This window comes from Leuciscus leuciscus (genome assembly GCF_965113295.1).
Source record: "Leuciscus leuciscus genome assembly, chromosome: 19".
NCBI lineage: Eukaryota > Metazoa > Chordata > Actinopteri > Cypriniformes > Leuciscidae > Leuciscus > Leuciscus leuciscus.
In genome coordinates, this window is record NC_138743.1 from 23,950,427 (window position 1) to 23,976,833 (window position 26,407).

The window sequence follows — 26,407 nt, forward strand, 5'->3', positions numbered from 1 at the left end:
GTGTGAACAGGGCATTACAGTTAAGACAGAGCAATTGTTTGCAAAAAATGGTTAACCCTTATGTCTGAATGCCTACTTATATGCTATAGTAGGTGAAAAACAGTATGTGAGCTAAGCATTATGTCAGAATTCATAGTATTCATAAAACAGTAGACGAAAAGTACCTGGATGACCTACTACTTCAGGTCCAATTGGCACTTTACTATCCCATGAGGCCACTGGAGAGGTTTTGTGATGGGCAGTGAAGCGATGCAACAAAGCTAGTAGGTCACATGACAAAGACAACATGACACATGTTGTAGATGTCCAAATTACTTTTACACAATTTCACACTATATAAAGAACATCTTTTAATAGTCGCAAAGTAAGTTCCAAACCAAAAGTAGTTCCTAACTTCATGTAATACATGATTTTGGGGGCAGCTAACATGTTTGTAGCTCGATAGATAACTATACAAAATAATCACAATATAACAATTGATATCACAACGATTTTAAAGAAAACTACCGAACTCTTGAAGTTTGTTACAGCCATAATAAGGTAAGAAAATAAGTCAGTGTAACTAGCATTAGCATTTTTGTGTATGTTTGTGGCTTTAACCTGCAAGTGAACGAACTAGCATGTCGACAGAACTCATGATAGATGTCCTTTCATGACAAACACGGTCTCAATTTAGTACCATACAATATCTATATTGTATTCTGTGCATGTGTAGAGTCCATAAAACCAAAGAGTTAGACAGTGCAAGAAAAGTACAGAACAGTTTTTGTAATATTTATGTCTGATTCAGATTTATTCCAAGTGAAACTTTTAGCCCAGAATCCTCTTTGATCAAACATTTACACACTTGTTCAGTATAAAATAATATGTCAGAAGTACTGAGTTTACATGAGTAATGTCATGTTGCTTACCTCGAATACGGTGATTTATCAAAGAAGACGTTTTAACAATCATGCCGCATAGATGAGTAAGAGATGAATATACACAGAATATGAGTTATATGATAAATATTTCCAAATATATAAACAAAGTTAAGCCAACATGCTTTTTAAGGAAACCACTTGTCATTGACTGAAAATGTTAGCTCCGCACTTATAAACAAAAACACTGATAAACAACAATGAACTGGATATTTTGAGCTATTAAAACATTAAAGTGGCATTTGATATACACAAATATATTTATAAAATCGAAAACATTGAAGTTTTGTAAATTGATATGCAAAATGTTCTTTGGTCTGCATCTTGTGGATGTACGTATGTGCCCAGACACAAATTAATCTAGTTACACCTCCATCATTATTATTTACAAAAGAAACCAGGGATCTCCAAAATACTGCAAACGAAACTGCAAAAAAGTTTTCTAGGCAGCTAAAATAATAACAATAATAAAACAACAACAAATGTTAAGTCATTTTCCCCCTTAGGCCTTCAACTGCTTTGAGCAGAGACTGTTTATGGCAGTGCGAGAGTGAGCTAAAGAAGTGTGGCGCCCCCTACTGGACGTGTCACGTGATGCAACAGTACAGCATGGATATCAAAGACGTCCTGTGGAAATCATCCTCAGAAAGGTCATCAGGAATGTTGTCCTGGGATTTGTGAAAAGGGTCGGCCATTAAGGTCCACCTATAAATTTGTTCCTGGTCCCCGTTAAGTTTAGCGATGCCCCATTTTGTCCAAATAACAGGGAAAAGTTTCATCCATTACAATACTGATGTTTCATCTTCTCTCAACACCATCATCAAGCGAAACTGATCACATAACTCAAGCGAATATGTTTTGGTCTTCTACATTTGAAGTCGAGGATGTTCTCAGTGTGGATGTGACTCAGTTCCATCCGCCAGAATCTCTGTGTGTTTTTTTCTATTTGGTCTTCTGAGAGCCAATCATCACCTTGGAGACAAAGTTGACAATGGCGCTGGCGGGCTGCTCGGGGTCGTGTTCGGCGAACAGGTGACACACATTCTCTGTGCTGCTTCCGCTTTTCCTCGCAATAAAGCCAAAGATCCTGTTACACACACACACGCACAACAATTAATAAATGTCCAAGGAGCAAACTTACTCAAATACACAACTATCACTACTTCAAAACTGAGATCGGGACTCACTTTGCAGCTGTGCAGCCGTCTCGTGTCCATCTGTGAACAGATCAGTAGAGATGTCAGAACATCCAACAAAAATCCAAAAAAAAAAAAAAAGCCAAATAAACATACTTAACAATTTATAAAAACAGCTTATAAATAAAAAAAAGTGAAGTTTTTGAAACCGTAGAATATGCAGTTTGTACAGTATAAAAATCATTATGTCTGTGGAAAGTCCTCATAAAACATGGAAGCCCAACGTGTGTGTGTGTGTATGTGTTACATACTTCCTGTCCTTAGGATCCAGGGCACAGAATATCACTGTGTTGACAGCATAGTGTCTCCTGAAGAACAATCTGGAAACACAAAGTAATTTAAAAACTCAATTGTATGCATGCAAAACAATCCTGAAAAAAAACAAAAAAACATAGTTTTCAGAAAAATAGTAAGCAGCACAACTGTTTTCAACATTGATAATAATAAGAAATGTTTCTTGAGCAGCAATTCATGTTCAGCTACACTGAAGACTGGAGTAATGATGCTGAAAATTCAGCTTTGACATCACAGGAATAAATTACATTTGAAAGTATATTAAAATAGAAAACAGGTTTTTTTTTTATTATTGTGATATTTAACAATATTGCTGTTTTACTGTATTTTTGATAAAAAAATTGCAGCCTTGGTGAGCATTGGAGTCTTTCAATTTTTTTTTTTAAAAAGTGATACAAATTACAAAAACAAATTATACACAAAACAACAGCTGATTATGAGACATGGGACAAAACATTTCACACAGCATTACCGAGATTCGTTTTCAAAATAGCAATCATGTTGAAGTGGAAATGTCACTAAATGTGCCATTTCATTTGATCTAAATTATGGCATTACATTATCACTAAAACCCCACCTGACCTTGAAATATGAATTAAGAAACAGAAACAGAAACATAAGGAGAGAGAGACTCACTTCCTCTGGTTGTCTGTGAGGGTGATTCCCTGTGCAGACACTTTAAAGTGAACAACAGTGGATGTGGTTGGTGGATCCATACTGAAAATCACAGTGGTGGCCTTCTGAACACCCTGAACTCCTGTCAGAGACTCCAGCTCCACACTGCCCAGGAACCACACGTTACACGCTGAACAACACACATACACATTAGCACATGAAACACATTTCCTATACAGTGATCAAATGCAACATGCACACAAATATGCAGTTACCTGCTCCCTGTTTAAGTAGCTCTGCTGCAGAGTTTGTAGATGTTTGTGCTGGAGATTCATTCAACTCTTCTAGAGGGTCTAAAAGAAATATGTGCCAATCCAGTTAGTACAGAAACACTAGGAAAAGAAGAAGAAAAAAAAACACATGTAGACACACACTAATAACTTTACTTACCTCTGCCTGGGATGATAAGTCTGCAGGGTAAAGCCAAGGGTGTGATTGAATGTTGACACACCAAAGCTGTGAGACTTCCTGTACATACAGGAAACATTTATAATTAGTTTAGCTAAATGTTTTATCATCATATTTTTCATACAACAACAATGCACGGTTGTTGCAATTTTGCTTATTTAAAAGTCAAATGTTTTCAAAATGCTTCTAGAAGTCTGTTATGCTACAGTATATTGTGAAATATTATTACAGTCTAAAACAACTGTTTTCTATATGAATATATTTTAAGATGCAATTTATTCCTGTGATGCAAAGCTGAATTTTCAGCATCATTACTCCAGTCTTCAGCGTCACATGATCCTTCAGAAATCATTCTAATATGCTGATTTGCTGCTCAAGACACACTTCTTATTATCATAAATGTTGAAATCAGTTTATTATTTTTGTGGAAAGTGTGATATATTTTTGGAGAATGTTTTTAAAGAATAGAAAGTTCAAAAGAGCAGCATTTATTTGAAACATAGATCTTTTGTAACAATATAGAAGTCTTTAATGTCACTTTTGATCATTCTACTGAACAGAAGTATTAATTTCTCTCTAAATGAAAAACTTACTGACGCCAAATGAGTGAAAAGAAAATGGAAACAAATAGTTGCATGACGCTCCTGATTACGGCCACTAGAGGGAGATCTTGACCATGCAAATGATAAGGCTTTAAATAGCATTAACATTCATGCAGACAATGACATCAACAGATACTTACCAAAATAGGGTTCGTTGGGGCAGCCTTTTAACCGCACACCTTTCGGTGTGCATTCGATCAGGAAATGCCGCACAAGCTCATTGGACAGATCCCCCACTGTGCAAAGAGACAGGAAATTATGCCATATTTAAAATTATCATCAAAGCAATTACATGTATGTAGAAGCAATAGAAAATGCACAGAAATGTGTCGTACAAACTTAGCTCTGAAATGATCAGGGATCTTGTTATAAAGAGCATTTCAACTGCTTGTTTCTAATTTTGAGATCCTTCAGAAGGATCTACAGGGGAGCAGCAACAGCACAAGGACAGACTTTCCTGCATTTTACTCTAATCAGGAGTTGAGGAACAACAGTACGTATCCTACTTCCTCCTTAATTCCTCATTCTGACTGGGCAGGCCAAGTTTCTGAACACCGAACAAGCACAACTGATGTTGAGGATAGACAGACTTTGAGAAATCAGAGTTTGTTTGTTTGGTACAATAAACTCTTATCTCAAAATGCAATTTCTCATAATACAAAAAACAATAAAAATAATACTGTATGAAACCCCCTCTTACAGAGACACCTAGAACTATGATAATCAGATGGAGACGGACAGTGTGTGTGTGTGTGTGTGTGTGTGTGTGTGTGTCTCCCTCTTCCTTCCTCTGATTGAGAGACACACCATGTTTACGGAGGGGCTCTGTATATGAACGCTCCAGCTGTGTTCACACTCATTCAGCTGTTCCTCACACAATAGTGTTGGGACGTCCAGCTCTTCAGGGTCTTAAAGTCTATCAAATATTTCACTGCAGTTCATTCAAGGAGTTGCCTTGTACATTCAGGCCGTTTAAACCTGGTATTAAGATGCGTTTTGGTCGATTAGATCACAAGTAGACGAGGGAGACACATTCCTGTTTACACCTGGTGTTTTGATCAGTCTCTTTAGTCCACTTTCAACCACTTCTGTCCTGATTCTGTCCAGGTTTCATCTTCAAACCAAATTTTGTTCCCAAACTGACAAAGTTGAAATCCCATCTGGCTAGCGCACTTCACATGTTTAAAGTAGGTGGTCTCTTGTGGCTGTTTGAACACATTCGACCACATGAGCGTTTACACTACCAAAGCAATCCGGTCGAATGCGTTTTCGACTAGCTCTGGAAGTGGTCGAAAGTGGACAACCTCAAAATGTTTTAGACCCCGTTTACACCTGTATTTAGCATCGTCCACTTGTGATCCGATCGACCAAATCGCATCTTAATACCAGTTGTAAACAGAGCCTGAGAATCTAAGGACAGTTCACATTTACCCATTTTACACAGATTAAGTGCTTAAAGATAGCATGAAACAGAAGTTGCGATTGGCTTTTCTTCCCTATTGTCACATATATCAGCATGGAAACAGTTTCTCAAACAAGAAAAAAAAAGTAGGGCGAGACTTGATTTAGTCAATAGATTGGATCATTGCATGGTTGTGGTTTGCTAGTTCTCCTGCCCGAAAAACACATCGTCAAAGAAATGTCATTGCAAGTGGGTAGGGAAGTTATTTTGATTTAAGATTACGAGAGCACATGAATAAACATAAAAAATTGTGATGTGCAGGATAAATCAGTTATAATAAATACTGCAATTTTCCATAAACAAAAAAAAGAGAATTGTCAAACCAGGAACCGGGGTCAGATATTTTCCACACCAAGGACTTGTTAAGGTACATGAAATATGGTTTTAAAACTCATATAGTTTAGTTTACGGGCAGGTTGTGCGTTTGGCCCAGTCAATTGCGTCATCATTCAGCTGAAGTCGTCATAAAAAGAAATGTGCAGCATTCTCTTACTTTTCTTGCTTTGCTGTAGAACGGAGGGTGGGGGCGTGGCCACCTTCATGGCCAATCCGTAAGCTCCTCTGAACGAGTGACTGTCTCTGATGATGAAGGAGCCCGGCTCTTTATCCTTGAGAATGCCAATAGCTACAGCAAAAAAACAAACAAAACAAAAAAACACAGATGTATTATTCAGTCATCTTAGAAGCAAAGAGAATTTAACGCTTATAAACCAGGGCTCTGCTGTGATGGAAGTTACTTTGAGATCCACTTTAAGAGACTTTGAGAGTAATCAATTGATCGATTTACATATAACTCCAATAAACAGAAAACACCAATTCTTTCACAGAAGGCATTGTGATAAGCAGCAGTTGACTAAATATTATATTGTTTTAAAAAAATAGTCAGAGATATATTTTTGTCAAAAATCAATAATATTTATAATGCTGCAAAAAGTAAATGCGCCGTTTACATCTGTGCAAGGAGTCGAATGAATTGGTGAATGTTTTACTATTTTATTTTTAAATAAATTAACCATCTGAACCAATTGATTTACTAATAGGAATTAAAAAGGAATTTCCATTGCTTAATATGATTGAAAACATCTGTCAGACTTTCAGTCTGCTTAAAAAAAGTAGCAAGTAAAAACAAGGCTGTGAGGGACAGAGGTAACTTCAGTGTTCATATCATTCAGCAAACAAACACTGAAAATCATTCTATAAATTGTCAGTGGTCAACTCTAGACAACATAATAAATGATCTATGCCCTTAAGAGTGTATGCAATATTAAACAGATTGTACTTACACCATCGTTCAAAAGCTTGCGGCTGTTTGGTAATTTTTGGTTTATTCAGCAAGGATGCATTAAATTGATCAAAAGTGACAGTAACAATTTCTATTTCAAATAAATGTTGTTCATCCGAACTTTCTATTTATCAAAAATCCTGGGGAAAAATATTAAGCACAACTGTTTTCAACATTGATGATAGTAATAAATGTTTCTTGAGCAGCAAATCAGCATATTAGATTGATTTTGAAGGATCATGTGACACTCAGACTGGAGTAATGATGCTGATAATCTTAAAATGACATATTATAATATATATTTAAATAGAAAACAGTCAATATTACAGTTTTACTGTATTTTTTATCACATAAATGCAGCTGTGGTGAGCATAAGAGACTTCTTTCAAACTTTTGAATGGTAATGCATATGCCTCAGTCTCAATTTTGTTCAACTCATATTTAACATGACTTCTACCTTCAACTAAGTCCTACTGATGATCTAATATTGTTACCTTGGTCTCTCGAGATATCCGGCTTGTACCAGAACTTTGATGTATCCTGAACAAACTTCACGTTTTCCAGTTTACTGGCCATGAAATCTGCAAATAAGAATATCACCACATTATATTTTAAAGCTGAATCTGGCTGTGTGTGTGTGTGCGCTTGCAGACAGGCACGCTGCTCACCTGGACTCGGTGTAGATCTTGCAGGCGAGGTGTTGTGACTGGCATAGGACGTGCTGACAGCACTCCTGCTGAGCGGGAAACTCAACATGGTCTCCGAGCCCTCCGTCTCACGTCTCTTCAGGGGCAGATGTGGAGGTAGAGCCACATCCAGACCCAGAGCCTCAAGACCCTCCACAGCCTCCAGCAGGCTGCTCTCCAGTCCTCCCACATCCAGAGAGGAGGTCAGGCTGCGGGGAGCTCCTCGAGGGGAGCTGTGGGAGTTGGGTGCCGAGAGGGTGAGGGGTGGGGAGGGTTGGGGTGTGTAGTGACTCAAGGGGGTGCTGGATCCACCCTCTAACCAGCAATGAGCTGGAGTGGGGCTGCAAGGAGAAAAGAACACAGCACAGGGTTATCTCTTACATATCATGTACAAACACACCCCACCGTGTTTATACTGTTAACAGGGCTTGACATTAACATCCGCCAACCCGCCAAATGCGGGTGGATTTCAGCGGTGGCGTGTAACGCAGTCACTTCTACTAGCCACTCTGGTGGGTTGAATTTTATATAATATGCATTTATCAATTGTAGTCTTTTAAAAAGGCATCTGAAATAATAAACTATCTAGTATTGTCAAAAATATAGATCTGTAAAATATCTGAAACTCTTCGGCAGGATAGACACAATACCAGCTGCGCGTTCTCGCTCGCTAATCTCTCTGACACAAACCTGTGTCCCTTTACTCGCTTGTTTAATTTGCTCCGGATGAATATTGTTGGTGTTACAGGGCTTGAATTTCGGCGAGGGATTGCACTAGTTTAGCATAATTTTATTCATTCCCGGAGATTTTGTGCTTACATCCAAAGTGCGTGCACATAAAGACAATTATATTGGCTGTATAAAACAGTATAATGGGTCCATGCGTCAGGTCTTAGAGTGACAGTAACCTAATATACCGGCTGCCAAATTATGGGATAATATTAAAAATATCTACAAGTAGTCAACATTTGAAGTGGATCAAAAAGTTAATCAAAGTTGTCCTAAGACAAGAACGGGTATTGTTCAAAATTCAAGTATAACTTTGATGAAAGGTTTTGATCCACTTCAAATGTCGACTACTGTATATGGCAGTTTTTTTTTTACCTATGGTATCGATGTAAAAACTGTGGCTAGTGAACATGCTGAATGGCTAGTAACTTTTTGAAAACCACTAGCCACAGTGGTTGGTGAGCCAAAAAGTTAACGTCAAGCCCTGATTGTTAAATATAGACTAGATACACAATAATGTGACCACACATGCAACATAAATGCCAGAATTTACTTTGATTGTGTAAGAGAAGTTTTGATTTGGCTGTTACAAAATGTAGCAATAATACAATTCTGACTGATACTGATTGGCCAAGTGTGTGTGTCTGTATGTGTTTGTTTGTTTGTGTGAGTAAACTACCATCACACCATTGTAATGTACAGTATAAAAAATGGATATTCATTTTGAGATGGTTTAAGATTACATTTAACAGCATGAATACATTTCTAGCATTTTTAAAATAATAACTTTTAGTGAGTAATCTAAATGTGAAACTGGGGAAATGAACATGCAAAATTAAATATCCAATATAATCAATAACCAATATTGTACTGATATATAAAGCCTCCCTATTGGTTGCTGTTGTTGATTGACAGTCATTACCTGTCTGTGTTGGCCAATGGGCTGGGGGTGGAGATAGAGTGCATGGATCCAAACATCCTCTGACAGGAGGCGGGACTTCCTGTGACATCAGAGTGGAAGAGCTCTCCATCGGATGACATAGATGTGTGCGTCATGCTGTCGACGTATCCTCTTGACTCTTTAAAAAGAAAAGAAAAAAAAGGATTTACAGACCTGAACACAATTCCAAGACCAAGAGCGCACACACACACACACACACACACACACACACACACACACACACACACACACACACACACACACACACACACACACACACACACACACACACACACACACACACACACCAGGGTTTTCATGTTTTATGGGGACTCTCCATAGACATCATAATTTTTATACAGTACAAACTGTATATTCTATCCCCTTACACTAACCATCACATTGTATTGCAATCTTTCTGTCCCCATAACATAGGGTATACTTGAAACACACACTCACACACACACCTTCACCCAGTTTCTTCTAGAAGATTCCATTCAGTATGAGAAATGTCTTATTGCACGCCCACAAAATATTTGAAGACCTGCGCTGTGCAACCTGCTACTAGTTGCCAAATCCAGGTAATAAATCAAGTGGTATTATTGGATAGATCATTGTATGGGAGCTGGGATTGTGGGTTTGGCAGAAACCCATACACACGCATTCTTCAGATTGCGCACATAACAAACCACAGGGGAGGGACCCTGGAGGAATTTCTCTCTGTTTGTCTCCTGCTCCCTCCCTCCCTCTCTGTCTGGAAACTGGCTGGATATAATCAAATTAATTTTGTGGTAAATCCTCTTTGACCTTACCTGTAATTAAATATGAACAAAAAAATAATAATGATAATTTAGCTTCAAGAAGCAGTTAGCAGAATCAAAATGAAGAGACTATAAAGAAGCAGATGAAATAGAGCACTTTGTGTAGTTTCATCTGTAATATTGACGCTCAACATTAATACCTGTGCATTCATATTTTTTTATACCCATTGCTCCCAGAGAAATGACTAGATTCAGCATGTATGTGTTCAAAACTTCAATCATAACCACAACAATCAGAAGTTAAGTTTTCTTATAACAGCCGTTTTATTAAAAAATTGCATCTTGTGATGGTCTTCTAAGCATTAGTTAGAAAATGTGTATTTTCACTATGAAATTTTCAGCTATCATGGAATTTTTCATTTTATTTCTATTTTGGAAATTTTAAGTTTAGCATTTTCTGGAAAGAAAAATAATTAATGTTGTTTTTTTGTTTTTGTTTTTTGATATCAAAATAAAAATACCAAAAAACTACAACCATTATACAAATGATAATTTACTGTTGCTAAAAAAAATTATAATAAAAAATACTTCTCTTATGAATGGGCCAGTAAAATTGGGCTTGCAGAAAAAAAATCCTTATTGGAGGGTCTTCTAGATCCAAGAAAACTCAACAAATCTACAGTAGTCAACATTAGAAGTGGATCAAAAAAGTTCAAAGTTGACAAGAGGTTTTGATCCACTTCAAATGTTGCAGACTCATAAAATTATCTTCAAAGATGAGGTAAAAAAAAACGAACAAAAAACGAGCAGTTCATGAGATGGAAAACTTACAATCGTGAATAATAATAATAATAATATATATATAATTATATATATATATATATATATATATATATATATATATATATATATATTTATATATATATATATATATATATATATATATATATATATTTATATATATATATATATATATATATATTTTTTATTATTATTATTATTATTATATATATATATATATATATATATATATATATATATATATATATATATATGGCAGAGCTTATTGGTCTTTGAGGTAATACTTTATGTAACTCCAAAAGAGAAGCAGAGCTTATGTTTAGCAAATCTACCCAACAGTCCAAAGCAAGAATCCATTCCATAATTACACAAAATGCCGTTAGCTACAGACTTTTATGTTGGATTCCCCATGCATGAATGTTTTCTTTCATCAGACATATACTAATCAAACATATACCGAAGCATCATGATAGCTTCTTCTTCAGCCATGACCGCACCCCTAACCACATCATATGACAGGTTGTCAAGGAGATGCTGTCTTTGAAAATGTAACCAAGAATACATAAACAAATACACAAACAACATCTGGAGGCAGAAGAGTCTAAAGCGTTCCCAAAATAGACATTCTGACCCACCGCGAAAACCCTAAAACTCATTCCCAAGACGCAGGGATTCCAAAATTGCTTCCCAGAGATTCATCTGGTCTGCTTGTCCCTGATGAAAACTGGTCACCAGCACATGTGTTCTGGATGGGGTGCTGGTTTTCTGGTGTCCCACCAGGCTTCATAACAAGCTTAACCAGCAAGGCTTCCTTTATCAATCAACTTCAGCTGGAAGAACCATTTCAACCAGCCTCCTAGTTAACTTTTCCAATTGAAAAGCATAGCAATACTGGTCCACCTGCAAGATCAGCACAAAACCAGCCATGAAAAGTACAGAAAATGGATTAAAATTAAGCAGAAAGGCATCCCAACATGACTCTCCCGAAAGCGGATGACATCAACAGATGTCAGGGTCACATGAGGATTGCACCATCCGGTGGGCCAAGAGGTCAATGATCTGTTGAACTACACCGGTCCTTCAAAGAGAAGAGAAAAGATGATCTGGATGACCCTTCCAGAAAGAAGAAAGAGGTCTGAGGGTCTAAAATGAAGCAGCACTGAATTTAAGACATCAGACGTCCCAGTTCTGCATAGAGATCACTTATACTTTAAGGCTCAAAACATACCAAAATGTATGTGTGTGCAGATGCTTCTAGCTATTCATGCTTTCAAAACCCAAGTTCAGAGACCAGCTCAGTACTCTGGGATGAAAGGAGAGGGTACAACATGTCATCACAAAACAGTTTTAAAGAGCCAAACAATTCACAAATGACCCCACATGCCTCTTACTCAAAATAAAGTGTCTCGTTAAATATTAGATGCAGTATTATTTTAATATATTTTCTTTAATATTATTATTTTTAATGTAATTATTAAAATAATAAATTAATTTAATATTAATGTTGTCTTTTATTTTATTATGTAATTATTTAAGGCAATATTTAATATTACGATGCTTTAGCATTTTTGATATTATATATTTTTGATTCAATTATTTAAGGGGCGTGTTTCATAGATGCTACAATTGGTCACCATTTCTTTACAGTTTTTCACCATTTGAAAACTTTTTTTGCAGTTAACTTAATTAGTAATGTGACAAATTAATTAAAACATTTTCATTAATTGAAATAACATAAACATTAACTGAATTTTTTTTTTTATAAAATAAATAAATAAATAAATAAAAATAACAATAAACTTATTTTATTTCGGCTAATTGCCAAGGCAACATTTCTCATTTTAATTTAATTTTAGTTGAAGTACTACAATAACTAAAAATAAAGTAAAACTATAAAAATATTAAAAACGACAAAAACACACCACAAAATTACTAAAACTTTAACTAAAATTAAAACGAAACCAGAAAATTAAAATGAATATTAATATTACAAAAACTTTAAAGATACAGCAATGATACTAAAATAACACTGAAAAGTACTAATATTCCATGTAATCTCCAAATGAATGGAAAGAGTATAAGAGAGAGAAAAAAAAGCATCAGACTGTTTAACATTAAATGCAGTCATGCTGAAATTATAAGCCTTATCAATATTAGCATATCATATCAGCATCTTACAGTTGGGAGTTGGGAATTTGGCTGACAAATGAAAGAGAAGGGCGATAAAAGTGTGTCTAAGCGTGTTTGTGTGTATGTCTGTTCTTTCAGGATTAAATCTCCCGCATGCCAGTGAGACAAAGGACGACTTCAGTTTTACGGACTTAACAAACTCGCCATTCAAAGGAGGAATGCACGCACACACACGCATTGAGCCAAGTTGAAAAATGTCCAGCTGTTGTGATCAAAGCTGCAAAGCTGAACTAGATAGAGAATGTGTGGAGGGGAAAAATAAAAAGAGAGAGAGAGAGAATCCAACACAGGAGAATTAAATACTTTCCAGTCAAAGGCATTACTTCAGCTCTATGATACATGGTCTTAAATATGTCTGTAATAAGATTTAGCTCTTATTTGAGCTTTATATGTGACACCTGGGCTTCTTGCCTTCATGACCACATGCACATGATTTCTTTGCTGTATTAAAGACTCGTCCACTAGACATTCTGCACAACAGCGTCAAAACACGCAGACCAAAAATAACACTTTCACTGTGTAGGTATTCAGCACATTAAAATAGCTAAGGAGGGTTTCAGTCCATTTGTGGTCTTAATATGGCAATATACACACTCAACACATGCAATCAATCAATCAAACAAACAGCTGGAGGATTGAACTAACAGCCGTTCATTTGTGACTCACAATAAAATAACCAAAATGGATGTGACAAGAAAAGCATTCAGAGATCTGCTGAACTAGTTGTGTGAATCCAAAATGTCCCTTTCTAACATAAATCACATTATTTGACAATAATATGCTTTGGACATGACATAAATCTTTTGTTTTCTGACATTTACATGAATGTTCATTTTTAAAGATTCACTGTACAAAACAGTTGCTGCCTTAAATCTTTATATAATCAACTTGGATGTTTAAGTCATTTCAACTTAAATTACATTCAACTGACTTTTTTTTTATTAAAAAAAAGTTCAAATTGACCTTATTTTGATGAGTTAAAGCAGAGTAAAAACATTATGTTGTCAATTTATTGATCTCACGACTTTTTACAGTGTTGTTATTATTTTATAATATATAAATAAAATAATGTTTAATGTTATTGGTTTTAATATTCAATTATTATTTTTATTTATATTAATAATTTTAGATTGCAATTAAGGTAAAGTATTTAATGCTGTATTATTTGTATATTTTATAAGCTAAAATAAAGGAAAAGAATATTTAACATTATATGTTTTTATTATTATTTTATAATGTAATTATTTAAGGGAAAGTATTTAATATTAGGTGCTGTATTAATTTTTTATACGTTTATTGTTTTTATAACATTACTGAAAGGAAATTAAAATATTTCTGCTATATACCGCTTTATTTAAATATTAATATTAAATATTTTTGTAATTATTTAAGGGAAAGTATTTTAGATCCTGTCTTTTACATTTTTTATTTAATTATGTAATGGAGGTGTCAAATTGTAGATACTATAACTGGCCACCATTTCTTTTAGTTTCCTCACCATTTTTATCCGCTTTTTTTTATCACATTTGTAACTTGTGTAACATAAGCACAGTTTACTGATTATGCTGCGGTTTATGCAGTATTTGAAATGTTTTGTTGCTCCATTCAGTGTTCCTATGTAAGCCTTTGTTCCTATTCTTTGCCAAATTGTGTCATATAGTAAAAGAACAGTAATAAACAAACCAAAATGTTTGCTCTGATAATTTGGTTGCATGCTTTTCATTCTCAAGCTCTAATTAAATGAATTTCAGTTCAAACTGACCCGATTACATAACACATTCTTTCCTCGTCCACATTCATTTGGACACAGGCCCACACAAAAGTGTCTTTTGTCCAGAGACAGAGAGAAGAATAGCGTCCACTGTCTCCACTCCATCTCCATCAAAGTGCTCACTACTACACACATCCACTCACGACAAGAGCACCACATCCATCTCTTTTTGTTTTAGTACCTCCCACGGTTGCTTGATAAATCTCCTAGGCCTGATGAGAAAGTGGCAAAGCTTAAATCACCAATCTGAGGTAAACTACAGAACAAGTCAAGTGTAAATGAGCTTTAGAAAAGAGTGAAAGCAAGATGTTTTCCACAAAACACCCCACTGGTAAAGTAGTGCTCTGCTGTTTGTGAGAAAACACATGAGGAATGCCAAACACTGACAGAACCAACAAAATATAGGGTAGTCAGAGCACAAATATTGGGGTTTTAAATGTGTTTGTCTTTATCAGTAAAGTTTTTGCAATGCAAATAACTAATTAAGGTCTTCAGACATAGTGTCCAAGGGCCAGCTGAAACAGGAAACATTCACATACAAACAAACTAAAAGTGCACAAACCGTGCGTACACACACACACACACACACACACACACACACTTGTGTGTGTGAAAACCACTGGCCTTTTTCTTGCCATCTCAGCAGTTTGATGCACAAAATCAAGCATGTACTGTGAACACATTAAATTGAATTTTTTTTATATCAGTATTTGTGTCCCATTGTCCAGGAAAAATATCTAAACATCCTCAAAACAAGATCAATTCAAGTTCATTTGGTCATTTTTCTGGTTATTTTTTTTATATTTTTACCCAGGTGCTGGGTATTGGCAGATTTATTTCATTTGTTAAGCATCCACTTTTGATTGCATTTAATAATATATGATGAAACGAGAAATCTGTTTTGCTTGATAAAGATACTTCCTCTGAAAACAATTCTTCATGTCATAAATACAATTTCCATAAAAGAGAGGATATTTACAAGTTTTTACTATAAAGACCGATATAGTGTTAAAAAATATATTTTCAGTGTACTAAAGATGTAATAAAAAATTTGAGAAGGGAAGAGATGGGAAGAGAAGAGAAAAGAAGAGAAAGTCTTCTCCATAGTGAGGGGGATGTTCACACATAGACTTCATGCCGACAAGAGGACAATTCAAGTCTGCCAGAGATGGATACAGCAAATGGCTGAGGTATTAGCATACAAAGACACAGGCAAATGCACACAGGCACAAACACACACACACACACACACACACACACACACACACACACACATACACACAAATGCAAGCACGAGTCAAAAAGTTGGGTCAAAATGACAAAATCTTTTCCTGCATACCTAGAGAAGCAGTCATGCTGAAGTGTTCCTCATAAGAGCTAATCATCCACAGATAATTAGCTGGACTTGCCGGCCACTGCTGCACGCTTACTTTGTTTCCCAGTGTCACTCTTTCATGGCCCCAGTCTGTAACGTTGCCTGCTTTGTCACTTATTCCACCTCACATTATCTCTCTCTCTCTCTCGTGCTGTCCGCTTCCCGGCACAAACACTGACCATGGGCTGCACGTCACACAGTTGCTGTTCTGTCCAACTCTGTCCCCTTCCTCTCTCCTTCTCTCTACTCATTTGTGTCTAGCCTGAATGAAGTCATTGAGATTTTGGAATTCTGTTAAACCCCAGATGGAAAACTACTTCACGTCATTCTTCCAGCGGGACTGGTTGACTGACTCCAGCCTTGAGGAGGGAGGGAAGGGGGAGGGATGAAGGAAAGGAAGAGGGAGGGAGGGAGGGAGGACGGACGACTGCCTCCAACTGGCATGAGGCAGAAAGGCAGTGAAAGACCCCCATGGTTTCATTAGCATATGAGTTCATGAGTGCTCTCCAGCCTTTGATAGGCCATTCAAGCATTGTTCTCCGCAGACTCTCACAGTCTGTTTCACCTAACCAAACGGCAGCGTTGGGGTCAGGGGTGAGGACGTCCTTTTATGGACTCCCTTATGTTATACAGCGCACAACATCTGCTTCTATGCAAAACAGTCATTTTCCTCATGTGTATTTTGGGCTTGTTTTGGAGTAAAAACATGCAAGCATCCTTATCTTTACATGACAAAGACTACATGTAGTATGACTTTGCGCCTTTGCTCCGACTTGGCAGAAAATTTCACTCATTTAAATATCGATCTAACTTAATTTAATGAAGTTTTATGATCAAATCAAACTGAACAAAAGCTACTGGAATCAAAATAAACGTAAAAAGTTTTAGTCATTTGAGAGTAAAATTAAGTCTGTACTTCAAAACGTGGGGAATACAATCTATATGACCAGAACAATGTTTAGGATTTTGAAATGTGATGATCTAAAATAAATCAGACACATACTTTAGATTCTTCACTTTTTATAAGTCACTAAAATTATATAATAACAATTTGTAATTATTTTTTTACATTTAATTAGAGAAATGCAAAACAGGGTGAAAAAATATTTGAGAGACACATTCTCAAGTACGAGGTTTCTAAAGTGAATTTATTTTGTTTAAAGATGTTTATGTATTTTTATACGCCACTGTTCAAAGGTTTGGTTCAGTAAGAATTTTTCAGCAAGGATGCATTAAATTTTAATGAAAAATCCTGTTTTGGGGGTATTTTTAATGCAGCCTTCGTGAGCATAAGAGATTTCTTTCAAAGACACATAAAAAAATAAAAAAAATAATTCAACAGTAGTATATATAAAAATAAATAAATAACATTTTCAAACAACTCACAAGAACTCAAAAAGGGGAAAAAAGCTCTTAAATCATAGACAAAACTCCCAGCTAAATTTAACTTTATATCTAAATTCAATTGCTAAGGAGAAAATTCATATTTAGATTGTTGTTATGAAAAAAAACTTTTCCTGTTTCCCCTTTATCAGACCTTTTGTGACCTCAGCCACTGTAGCACATAAATCCATTTAAAGGGGCAGTGCTTTTTCCTTCCTTCCCCCTCAAAAGTCTGTGTAAATATTTGCATGTGTCTGTCAGTGAGAGTTTGACTGTAAGAGCTTCTATTTTCTCCTGTTTATTTAGACACTTAAACATAGATGGGCTAAAGTTACATAACCTTCAAATCTTCCCACATCAGGAAATTAAAATATACAACATCCTCCGTCCTCTGGGCCAACTTGCTGAAGGCCGGATGTGCTGAACATTGTATAATGAAACTAATTTATTTTATTATCACTGTTTATTGTTTTTATTATTTTCATGTAAAATACTAAGGAATCTTGTAATGACCAAAATTGGACTATTAGACAGGTACTCTGACTTAAATATTATATATTATTTAATTGTAAAAACATTTAATTCTATGACTTCAGTCTGTAGCTGAGAATTTGTGTCTATCTATCAATATTATTTATACAGTAAAAAGTAAAATGTATCGTATAAAAAGATACATACAAGATACAAAAATCCACAAATAAAAATAGTATTTTTGGATGTGTGAGGTATGTTGTAATATAATGTGGCATAATGTGGTCTCCATTGCTCTTGCAATCTATCTTTATTCCCATGTTTTCCTGTGCCTCCTCATTAAGATTTAATCAGGCAATAGTATTTCCCTCATTAAAAGTTACATAACTGATGGAATGATTTTTTTTTTTTTTTTGTGTTATTTGAATCTTAGTCTAGGTTTTTGCGAAAGTGATGATGTATTCGACTATGATTAATATTTGTCTTTGTTTTTTGTTTATTTTTTTTGCATTAGTTTAACAAATATGGAGTTGGCTGGTAAAAAAAAAAAAAAAAGAGAGCTTCATTGATGCAACGGTATGTCTAAAACTGAGTTCACATTTCGCCATCAGACTCTTGGCTCAAGTATGTGTCATGAATTATTAATTTTTTTGTGCTAATTAGTTGCTCGACAAAGGGCAGTTGTTTCACAGTGAAAAAAGAAACGGATGAGACAGGACAACAACAACAAGCTACTGGAGATCGCAAGAACAATAGGCGATAAACAAAGTATTGTGTGAGGGGGTTAAAGGAGAACTTGGTAACTTTTTTAACTTAATAAAACTGTCTAGAAATCATTTGGATGGTTAAACAACCTGTTCTGGTGATATTGGTGACTTTCCCCGCTCCCCCCAGCGTTCCCAGGCGGAAAACCAACCTTGCAACTTGCAACACTACCGTCCCGGCAAGTTAGAAATTGGAAGTCTCGTGAGAAGCGAGAACTAGAACGAGAACGAGTGCGAAACACAAATTGCTTTACGGCAATTCGACATAAACACACACGCATGTATGATGTATTACCAGATTACCCACCTCGGTAGACATAGCTCCACGCGATACAGTTGGCTTGCTCCGATCAAAACAAACGCACATGAGCAGCGGTAGAGAGGGGGAGGAGGCCGCCGCAAATGAGTTTTTTACGACTGTGTTGTGAAATATACGCCCCCCCCACAGCTGTAGGGGGAGCTCGTGGGGAAAACATGTGACAACAAAAGGGAAAATCAGCGAAGAAGTGACTAGAGTTCGCTAGAGTTACCGAGTTCTCCTTTAAGAGATAGCTGTAACATTTTTATCAAAACTTCTGGAGATAAATAATGCAAACAACAGACAAGGATGACATTTTCTAGTGCACGTGTCGAGAGCGTCTGTGTTTGTGCACAATATGAAATGGAAAGTACTTTAAAAGGCTGTGTGTTTACATGTATGCATTGCATACTGTTCGCGTCAAAACTAAAGTATAATTTGGGGTTAATTCTAAGCACCCAGTTCCAAGTTCCCAAAGCACTGAATGGCCAGGTTTACAGGAAGTATGCATCCTGACCCAGAGGGCCACTTCCTGTAGCAGAGTTATTTTGAGCAGCACAGATATTGTGACAGCAGCAAGACAAACTTTGCTACAGGGGACCGCTTTTAAAGGTCAAATTTGTGCAAAATACAGTTGAATTATTTCCTTGAATGGATTGACCAAAGACATACACAAAACAATATTCGCACACATTCTCATCCTCTCATGTAGATGCAGACATAATTTTGCTAAAGTAAAAGGAAGTAGCATAAGGATGTAGCCACTATGGTAGCTGATTACCTTGCCATATTGGAGAGCTCATGTGGTGTCTACTGGTTTGAGAACCAGGTCTTGAAGGGATGAAGTCATGTGCACTCTTCACTGTGAGGAGAAAGTGACATTTAACCACATTAAGTAGTGTTGTGCCACAGGGTTCTATCCTTGGACCAATTAAATTTTCATTGTATATATGTCTATTAGGCAAAATTTTCCATAAATACAACATTTTGTATCATTTATAATGTTGATGATACACAACTATATATTTCACTCGATCCAAGTGGGTCTCAATTTTGTTCACAAGTACATTGCTTTGGTGAGGAGAATGCCTGGTTGCCAGTCATTTTCTCCATCTTAACCCTAATAAGACAGAGTGTGTTTTTGGATCTCTTTCTGCCATCAAGGAGACCAAGTAGGCTAGCCTCTATTTCATCAAGCGTTTCTGATTGTGTTAAGAACCTGGGTTTTATTCTAGACACTTGCATTAGTACTTCATAAGCAGGTTACCAGTGTTGTTAAGGCTGGCTTCTACCGACTTATCTCCATATTGAAATCGATTTGTACTACTACATACACGGATACCGTAATTTATGCATTTGTCACATCACATATTGTTTAATTTGCTAGATACAGGTATTTCTCAGTGCCAATTAACCCATCCTGACCTTTTGGTTTTTCAACAAAATGCTAGAAGATTGAGATCATCTAACTAGATGGTGCTCCTTGTTCATAAAACCAGATTAAAATCAAAAGGGTGATATGGCTTTTTCTGTTATTGCTCCCTGATTGTAGAATTCTGAGAATACTGTTAAATTACCTTAAAAGGTATTACTTTAGTACTACACTATATTGTTTTCATAAGTGACCACAAAAGGGTGCCATGATATCTTTAAAAAGACTACATTAAAAATATTACATGAGCACTGAGCAGAGGGTTATAAGACTGTGAAAGGCTTCACATGTCATGCTTACCATATGGAGAGGGGGGTGTCACAGGAAATGCCGGTGTGGGCGGAACTTGATCAAGCCCCACCCACAGTGGGCTGTCAACCTCTGGAGGGTGGTCACCAAAGTCAACAGTGTCAGTGTGATATAGACCTCTCTGGAATAGACAAAAACACACAAGGCATTGTTGTAGGACTGTTCCAGGTTCAACACAAGTTTAACTTGTATTTTAGTTGACTGGGCAGAAGTTTGTACAGGGTTGGTGAGCGATTCAGTTGCACTAGTTTTGAGGCTATACATTTATGAAGTAATTGTGCAGGTATAAATATATGTGTATTTATACCGGAGATGGTGTGTCAAAGGAGAATCTCTGGATGTTCTGGATTTGATTACCACCCGCACTCCGCAGCACAGAGTATTCAGAGACATCACTGAGCTGTTTCTGTCTCCAACCTAGAGAGAGAGAGAGAGAGAGAGAGAGAGAGAGAGAGAGAGAGAGAGAGAGAGAGAGAGAGAGAGAGAGAGAGAGAGAGAGAGAGAGAGAGAGAGAGAGAGAGAGAGAGAGAGAGAGAGAGAGAGAGAGAGAGAGAGAGATGAGTTATTTAGTAGGCATTCACAACACATTTGACTGTGACCAGTCATTCAGAAATCTCACTCTTATTCATAATTTTCGAACAACATCAAACAAAGTTAATGTGCTTCATACAGCATGACCTAAAATAGAATGTTCTTATACAATGCTTGTTTTGATAAGATCCATGAGGAGAAGCCATTTACGTCAGGACTGTAAGAAAATACATTCCACAATAAATAAATGAATAAACATTAAATATAGATACATAAAAATTTAATAAATACAAATAAATAAATAAATAGGCCTATTAATTAAATAAGCAAATAATCATGAAATAAGTGTTAAAATAATATTAAATAAATATTAAAATAAAATAAATAAATGTAAATAAACAAGTAAATGCATACATGCATGAGATTTTTAGTGTTCAAAATAAACTGTTGTATACAGTATAGGTGGTTAAATTTTACTAGACCAGTAACAAATATGCAAAACAGAAGCATTTTCATACAATTTCCATCATAAATTGTATCATCACATAAAAGTATGACCAAAACGGTTTTCATAATGTCTTTTTTAGTTTCTGTATTTTACTTTAATACCAGCACCAAATGAAAAAGATGCATGAAAAAGAAAACTAATGAATCATCTTCTCTAGAATTGTTTGAAATCCAGAGTGAATTTTGCTTCAGTGGAAGCAAAAAAACCAGACTGTCTGTACAAAGACTCATTTTATCAATAACACAAATTTGCTTATTTGATAAGTGACAATCTATTCTAGAGTCTTAAAAATTCCTATTCATTTTACATGACATTTCTTGGTTATCTAATCTTTTTAATCCTAAACTTTGATTATTTTCAGGTAAAAAAAAAAATGTTTTCCCAGTTTTTCATAATGACTATAAAACATGGTAATAATTGATTACAAATGGCCAACAGTACAGGCTCTGTTAACTATCACTTTAAAAATCCTCAAGACTCAGCGATGGGGAAAGACAACATGTTTTGTGTGTCAGGAGACACTCACTTCAAAAGCATTCCTCAGCCCTTACACATGTGTATTCAAACACACACACACACACACACCACAGGGCATATATCTAGTGACATACTATAGTAATAATAACACTCTGCGTAGATTTCTGTTCAACAGGATGAATTCACCACTCAACTAAGGGACTACATTCCAGGTGCCAGAGCTGCTCTGACATGGGCTGATACTGCTGAAAGGATCTTCTAAAAGAATAGACAGGAGACACATGCAAGGCAGGGGACACACTTCAAAAGCAACAAGACCCGTTCAGTCTGCTGAAGTCAAACAAGCCAGAGTATTGAGTTTATGTGGAGACTTCATCACAGATGTGTTTCATAAAGAGCAGCAGTCAATATAACATTATTAGGAAGTCACTAAATAGTTGTCCATGGCAGTGTTAATACACCACTAGAAATATTATTATGTCAAATTTGAAAGAAAAAAGCAGCTCAGAGGTCACATTTGCAAGATGCAAGCACTCCATTCTAGACCTGGATGTTTATACATTCAAACACAGTCACACTTACACACACGTGCACACATACTCACTGAAATGAAAGGCAGGACTTTATTTTCTTTAGAAAACCTGTCAGGAGCTGCACATAGAGAACCATTGTATGTTACTTGTGGGCATTTATTAACATAATTTAGGCCAGTGCCAATAGCAACCTCAATGGAAACATCAGCTCAAAGTCACTAGACTGCAGGCTCAGAAATCAACCAGTGAACAAGACAAAAATGCCACTGAAAGCTACAAAAATACATATATATATATAATTGAAATGTATATACATACACACTAGGCCTTCCATTCAAAAGTTTGGGGTCGGTAACATTTTTATATGTTTTTGAAAGAATTTGAAAGTGAGTTATACTCACCAAGGTGGCGTTTATTTGATTAAAATTACAATGAAAACAGTAATATTGTATAATAATATTACAAATTAAAGTTTTCAGCATTATTACTCCAGTCTTCAGTGTCACACGATCCTTCAGAAATCATTCTAATATGCTGATTTGATGAGCAAAAAACATTTCTTATTATCAATGTTGAAAACAGCTGCTGCTTCACACTTTTTTTTTCAGAATTATTTTTCATGCTGTTATTTTGAATGTTCAAAATAACAGCATTATTTTTTATAAAAAAAAATATTTTGTAACATTTTAAATGTGCTTACTGTCACTTTTGATCAATTTAATGACAAATACCTTACTGATCCTCTTCTTTTGAACTGTAGTGTAAATCTAATAAACACCATATTGTTGGATGCACTATGATATATTTTTACAGTTACTTTTATATTTTATATTGAGTTGATTTTACAACCATAACAATGAAATGCTGAGCAATTAATTAAATTAAAAGTATTTGATATAAACTGACAGCATGCTATGGGTTTTAGGTTCAGACAAAAAAATTTAATGAACACTGTTTGCTCTTACCTGATAGGTGGGATTTGGACCTTCCACCTGAGTGCGTCTTTCCATTGGTGTGAAGGGAGGCTGAGCGGGTCATGTTACTCGTTGCCTGTGTGGGGATTGGCTCAAATTCAGGATCAAGGTCCAGGATCAGCTGATTGAGCTGTTCGATTGATTGATCTATATCCAAAGCCAGTGTTGCAAACTCATCATCCTTCTCTGGTTCTGACTGCACCTCTGGAAAGCCGTTGTCTGGTAGTGAAGGTTTGCTTGCACCTCTTTGGAGCTCCGTCTTCTCCTTGTGTTCCAGTCTGTCTGATGGAGTGTGTGTGTAAGAGGTGGACTGCGACACCGACTGCTGCTGTTTCACCCACATATGTGTCTGATATCCAGTAGTTACTGATGAGTGTATGAGTGTGTTTGAGGAACTCACATTATCTCTAAATATGGCAGGAGAAGCTCCAGTTTGACAATCATGTGATTGGATAGAGTTCTGACATTCACCTGAAGACAAACCAGACAGTTCCTTTGAAGATAGTGTGTCTTTAGAGTCTGAAACAGCAGCAATGCCGTCATTAGGGGTGGTGATGTCGTCGTCATCATCTATAATATCTGTCTCCCGCTCTATGAACATAACTTTACCGTTTAAATGACTGGAATGATCAAATGTAGCTTGACTGGCTATAGGGTCATGTCTTGGGATGCCTAGAGAAGGTTGTTCCTCCTCCATTCTGAGCCCAGGATTACCTCTGTGGAGCTGAGTATGCTCCTCAGAGCTGTAGCTGATCGTGAGCCCAGAGGCTTGTCCTCCAGTCCACTGGGAGGAGCTGGAGAGTCCAGAGTCACTGCTCAGAGAATGGTTGCCTTCATTTGGCTTGGCTGTGGAAGAAAGAACAAAAATAATCAATACAATAGAATGGTGCGGGGATTACATAAATGTGTAGGCCAACCCGGAAGTTAGCATCACTGGTTCCCTCGACAAAAACCCAATAGGATTATTCCTTATTGCAAAAAATAAGCTCTATGATCACCAAAAGTTTATGATACTTACACGTTTTGACCATCAAGAGCATTTTCACAAATAAACACAGCTTTTGTTAATTTTGATGTCCAAATACAATCGCCTGAAGTAAAAAGCTAAATGTAGGATCTAAACTAAATACACCACACCACTGTCACATGACCTCAACATCACCACCAATAAGCTTCCGACAAATTATTTCAGTTTTTATCGAAGGAATAAAACCCTAAGTTAAATCTGTTCAGCAAATAGCGATTGTGTCTCTTCATAAAATTTGGACTAAACCACTCAATTCCTATGGATTACTTTTACGATCTCTTTATGAACTTTTTAAAGTGTCAAAGTTAGGGCTGCACGATTAATCGAAATTAAGGCCACATCCACACGAAGCCAGAGCTTTCCCTATCCGATATTTTTTTTCCCCGTTCAAAAAAAAAATTCCGTAAACACGGCGTCGTCTCAAGAAATATCTGCGTACACACGAAACCACTGAAACCGACTCAAAACGATGTAGTATACATGCCAGACCAGTATGTGGCGCTGTAATTCTGCCACAGACATACACTAAAAATGGAGAAGAAGACTTAAAGCATGCGCATAAACCTTGCGCGCTGTATACTATGGCTGTATACAACAATAATATTGGGCACAGTAGCTTATTTTTTTCTTTTCTTTTTTCTTTTTTAATCAAGAACTTTGTTGAACAATATGAAAAACCATAAATGTAGTTGCTGTGACTTAACGGTGTCTGACTAGTTGACACTTGGTGTGATGACATCATCGTTTCACAAAATGTACGGATTGGCCGTACACACGAAAACGCAAGGGCGGCGTTTTCAGATTTATCCACCTTGGGACCCGGTTTAAAAAAATAGCGGTTTCAGTCTCCGAAAAGGCCGGATCGGTGTGGACGAAACGCCAATACGATAAAAAATGTATACGTATACAGCAAAATGCGTCTCCGTGTGGACGGGCCTTAAACCACACATGATTTGGCAAAGGTTGCGATTATTTTATGCGCAGCTTGTCAGTGAAGCAAGGCTCTGTGATCAGAAGTAAATGCTGCTCGATCTGAAAGCCAGAGGACGCTCTCATTCAGAAACTCCAAATAGCAGAAGTAGATAACGCACATTATTCTAGGAAATCCCTATGGGCTTCTTACTATCTGTAGCTGAATAAACAGAAGATTGAAACGCTTTGATTGATTAGACATGACTAATAAACACACGACTAGGACAATATATCAGGAGTTCTTCAAGCCTCCTCAGGTATTTTCATGATGATAAAGTATATTTATACTTCAATGCTAATCGACATAGCCTTTATCACTGTATGGAATACTATGAAATAATATGTTGTGTGCCTTATTCTGTGTAAGAAGCCACATCATCTCACAGAAGGATGTTTCAAAACATTATGAATTGAGTTGGGAGTGAAAAACATGTTATTAAAATGTTGTCTATTGTTGGACAAGAGGTTCATAAATGCTTCTCATGTTTGGAAAGATTTTTGATGTGTGTTGCTTTTTCAAATGCACGACTCAAACTCGCAATGCTTTCAGATGGAGCAGAATTTCTACTGATCACTGACATCAATGCTTCACTGACAAGCTGCGCATAAAATATAAATCACAGCCTCTGCGATTTC

At 36.3% G+C, this 26,407-nt stretch overlaps 1 protein-coding gene across 3 annotated transcripts in view; it reads right to left on the reverse strand.

Moving 5' to 3' along the window:
- Positions 1-325: 325 nt before the first annotated feature.
- The window catches only part of tns3.2 (tensin 3, tandem duplicate 2), a 56,118-nt gene continuing 30,036 nt past the window's right edge, over positions 326-26,407 (reverse strand). For all 3 annotated transcript variants that reach the window (XM_082146775.1, XM_082146776.1, XM_082146777.1), the window contains exons 13-27: positions 23,764-24,618; positions 21,057-21,166; positions 20,741-20,870; positions 19,790-19,870; positions 9,177-9,333; positions 7,508-7,866; positions 7,334-7,420; positions 6,051-6,182; positions 4,236-4,331; positions 3,476-3,553; positions 3,301-3,378; positions 3,047-3,215; positions 2,368-2,436; positions 2,108-2,137; positions 326-2,007 (exon numbers count right to left, since the gene is read on the reverse strand). In XM_082146775.1, coding sequence (XP_082002901.1) covers positions 1,863-2,007; positions 2,108-2,137; positions 2,368-2,436; positions 3,047-3,215; positions 3,301-3,378; positions 3,476-3,553; positions 4,236-4,331; positions 6,051-6,182; positions 7,334-7,420; positions 7,508-7,866; positions 9,177-9,333; positions 19,790-19,870; positions 20,741-20,870; positions 21,057-21,166; positions 23,764-24,618 — 2,576 coding nt within the window. In that variant the 3' untranslated portion in view covers positions 326-1,862. The remainder of the gene's footprint in view (positions 2,008-2,107; positions 2,138-2,367; positions 2,437-3,046; positions 3,216-3,300; positions 3,379-3,475; positions 3,554-4,235; positions 4,332-6,050; positions 6,183-7,333; positions 7,421-7,507; positions 7,867-9,176; positions 9,334-19,789; positions 19,871-20,740; positions 20,871-21,056; positions 21,167-23,763; positions 24,619-26,407) is intronic.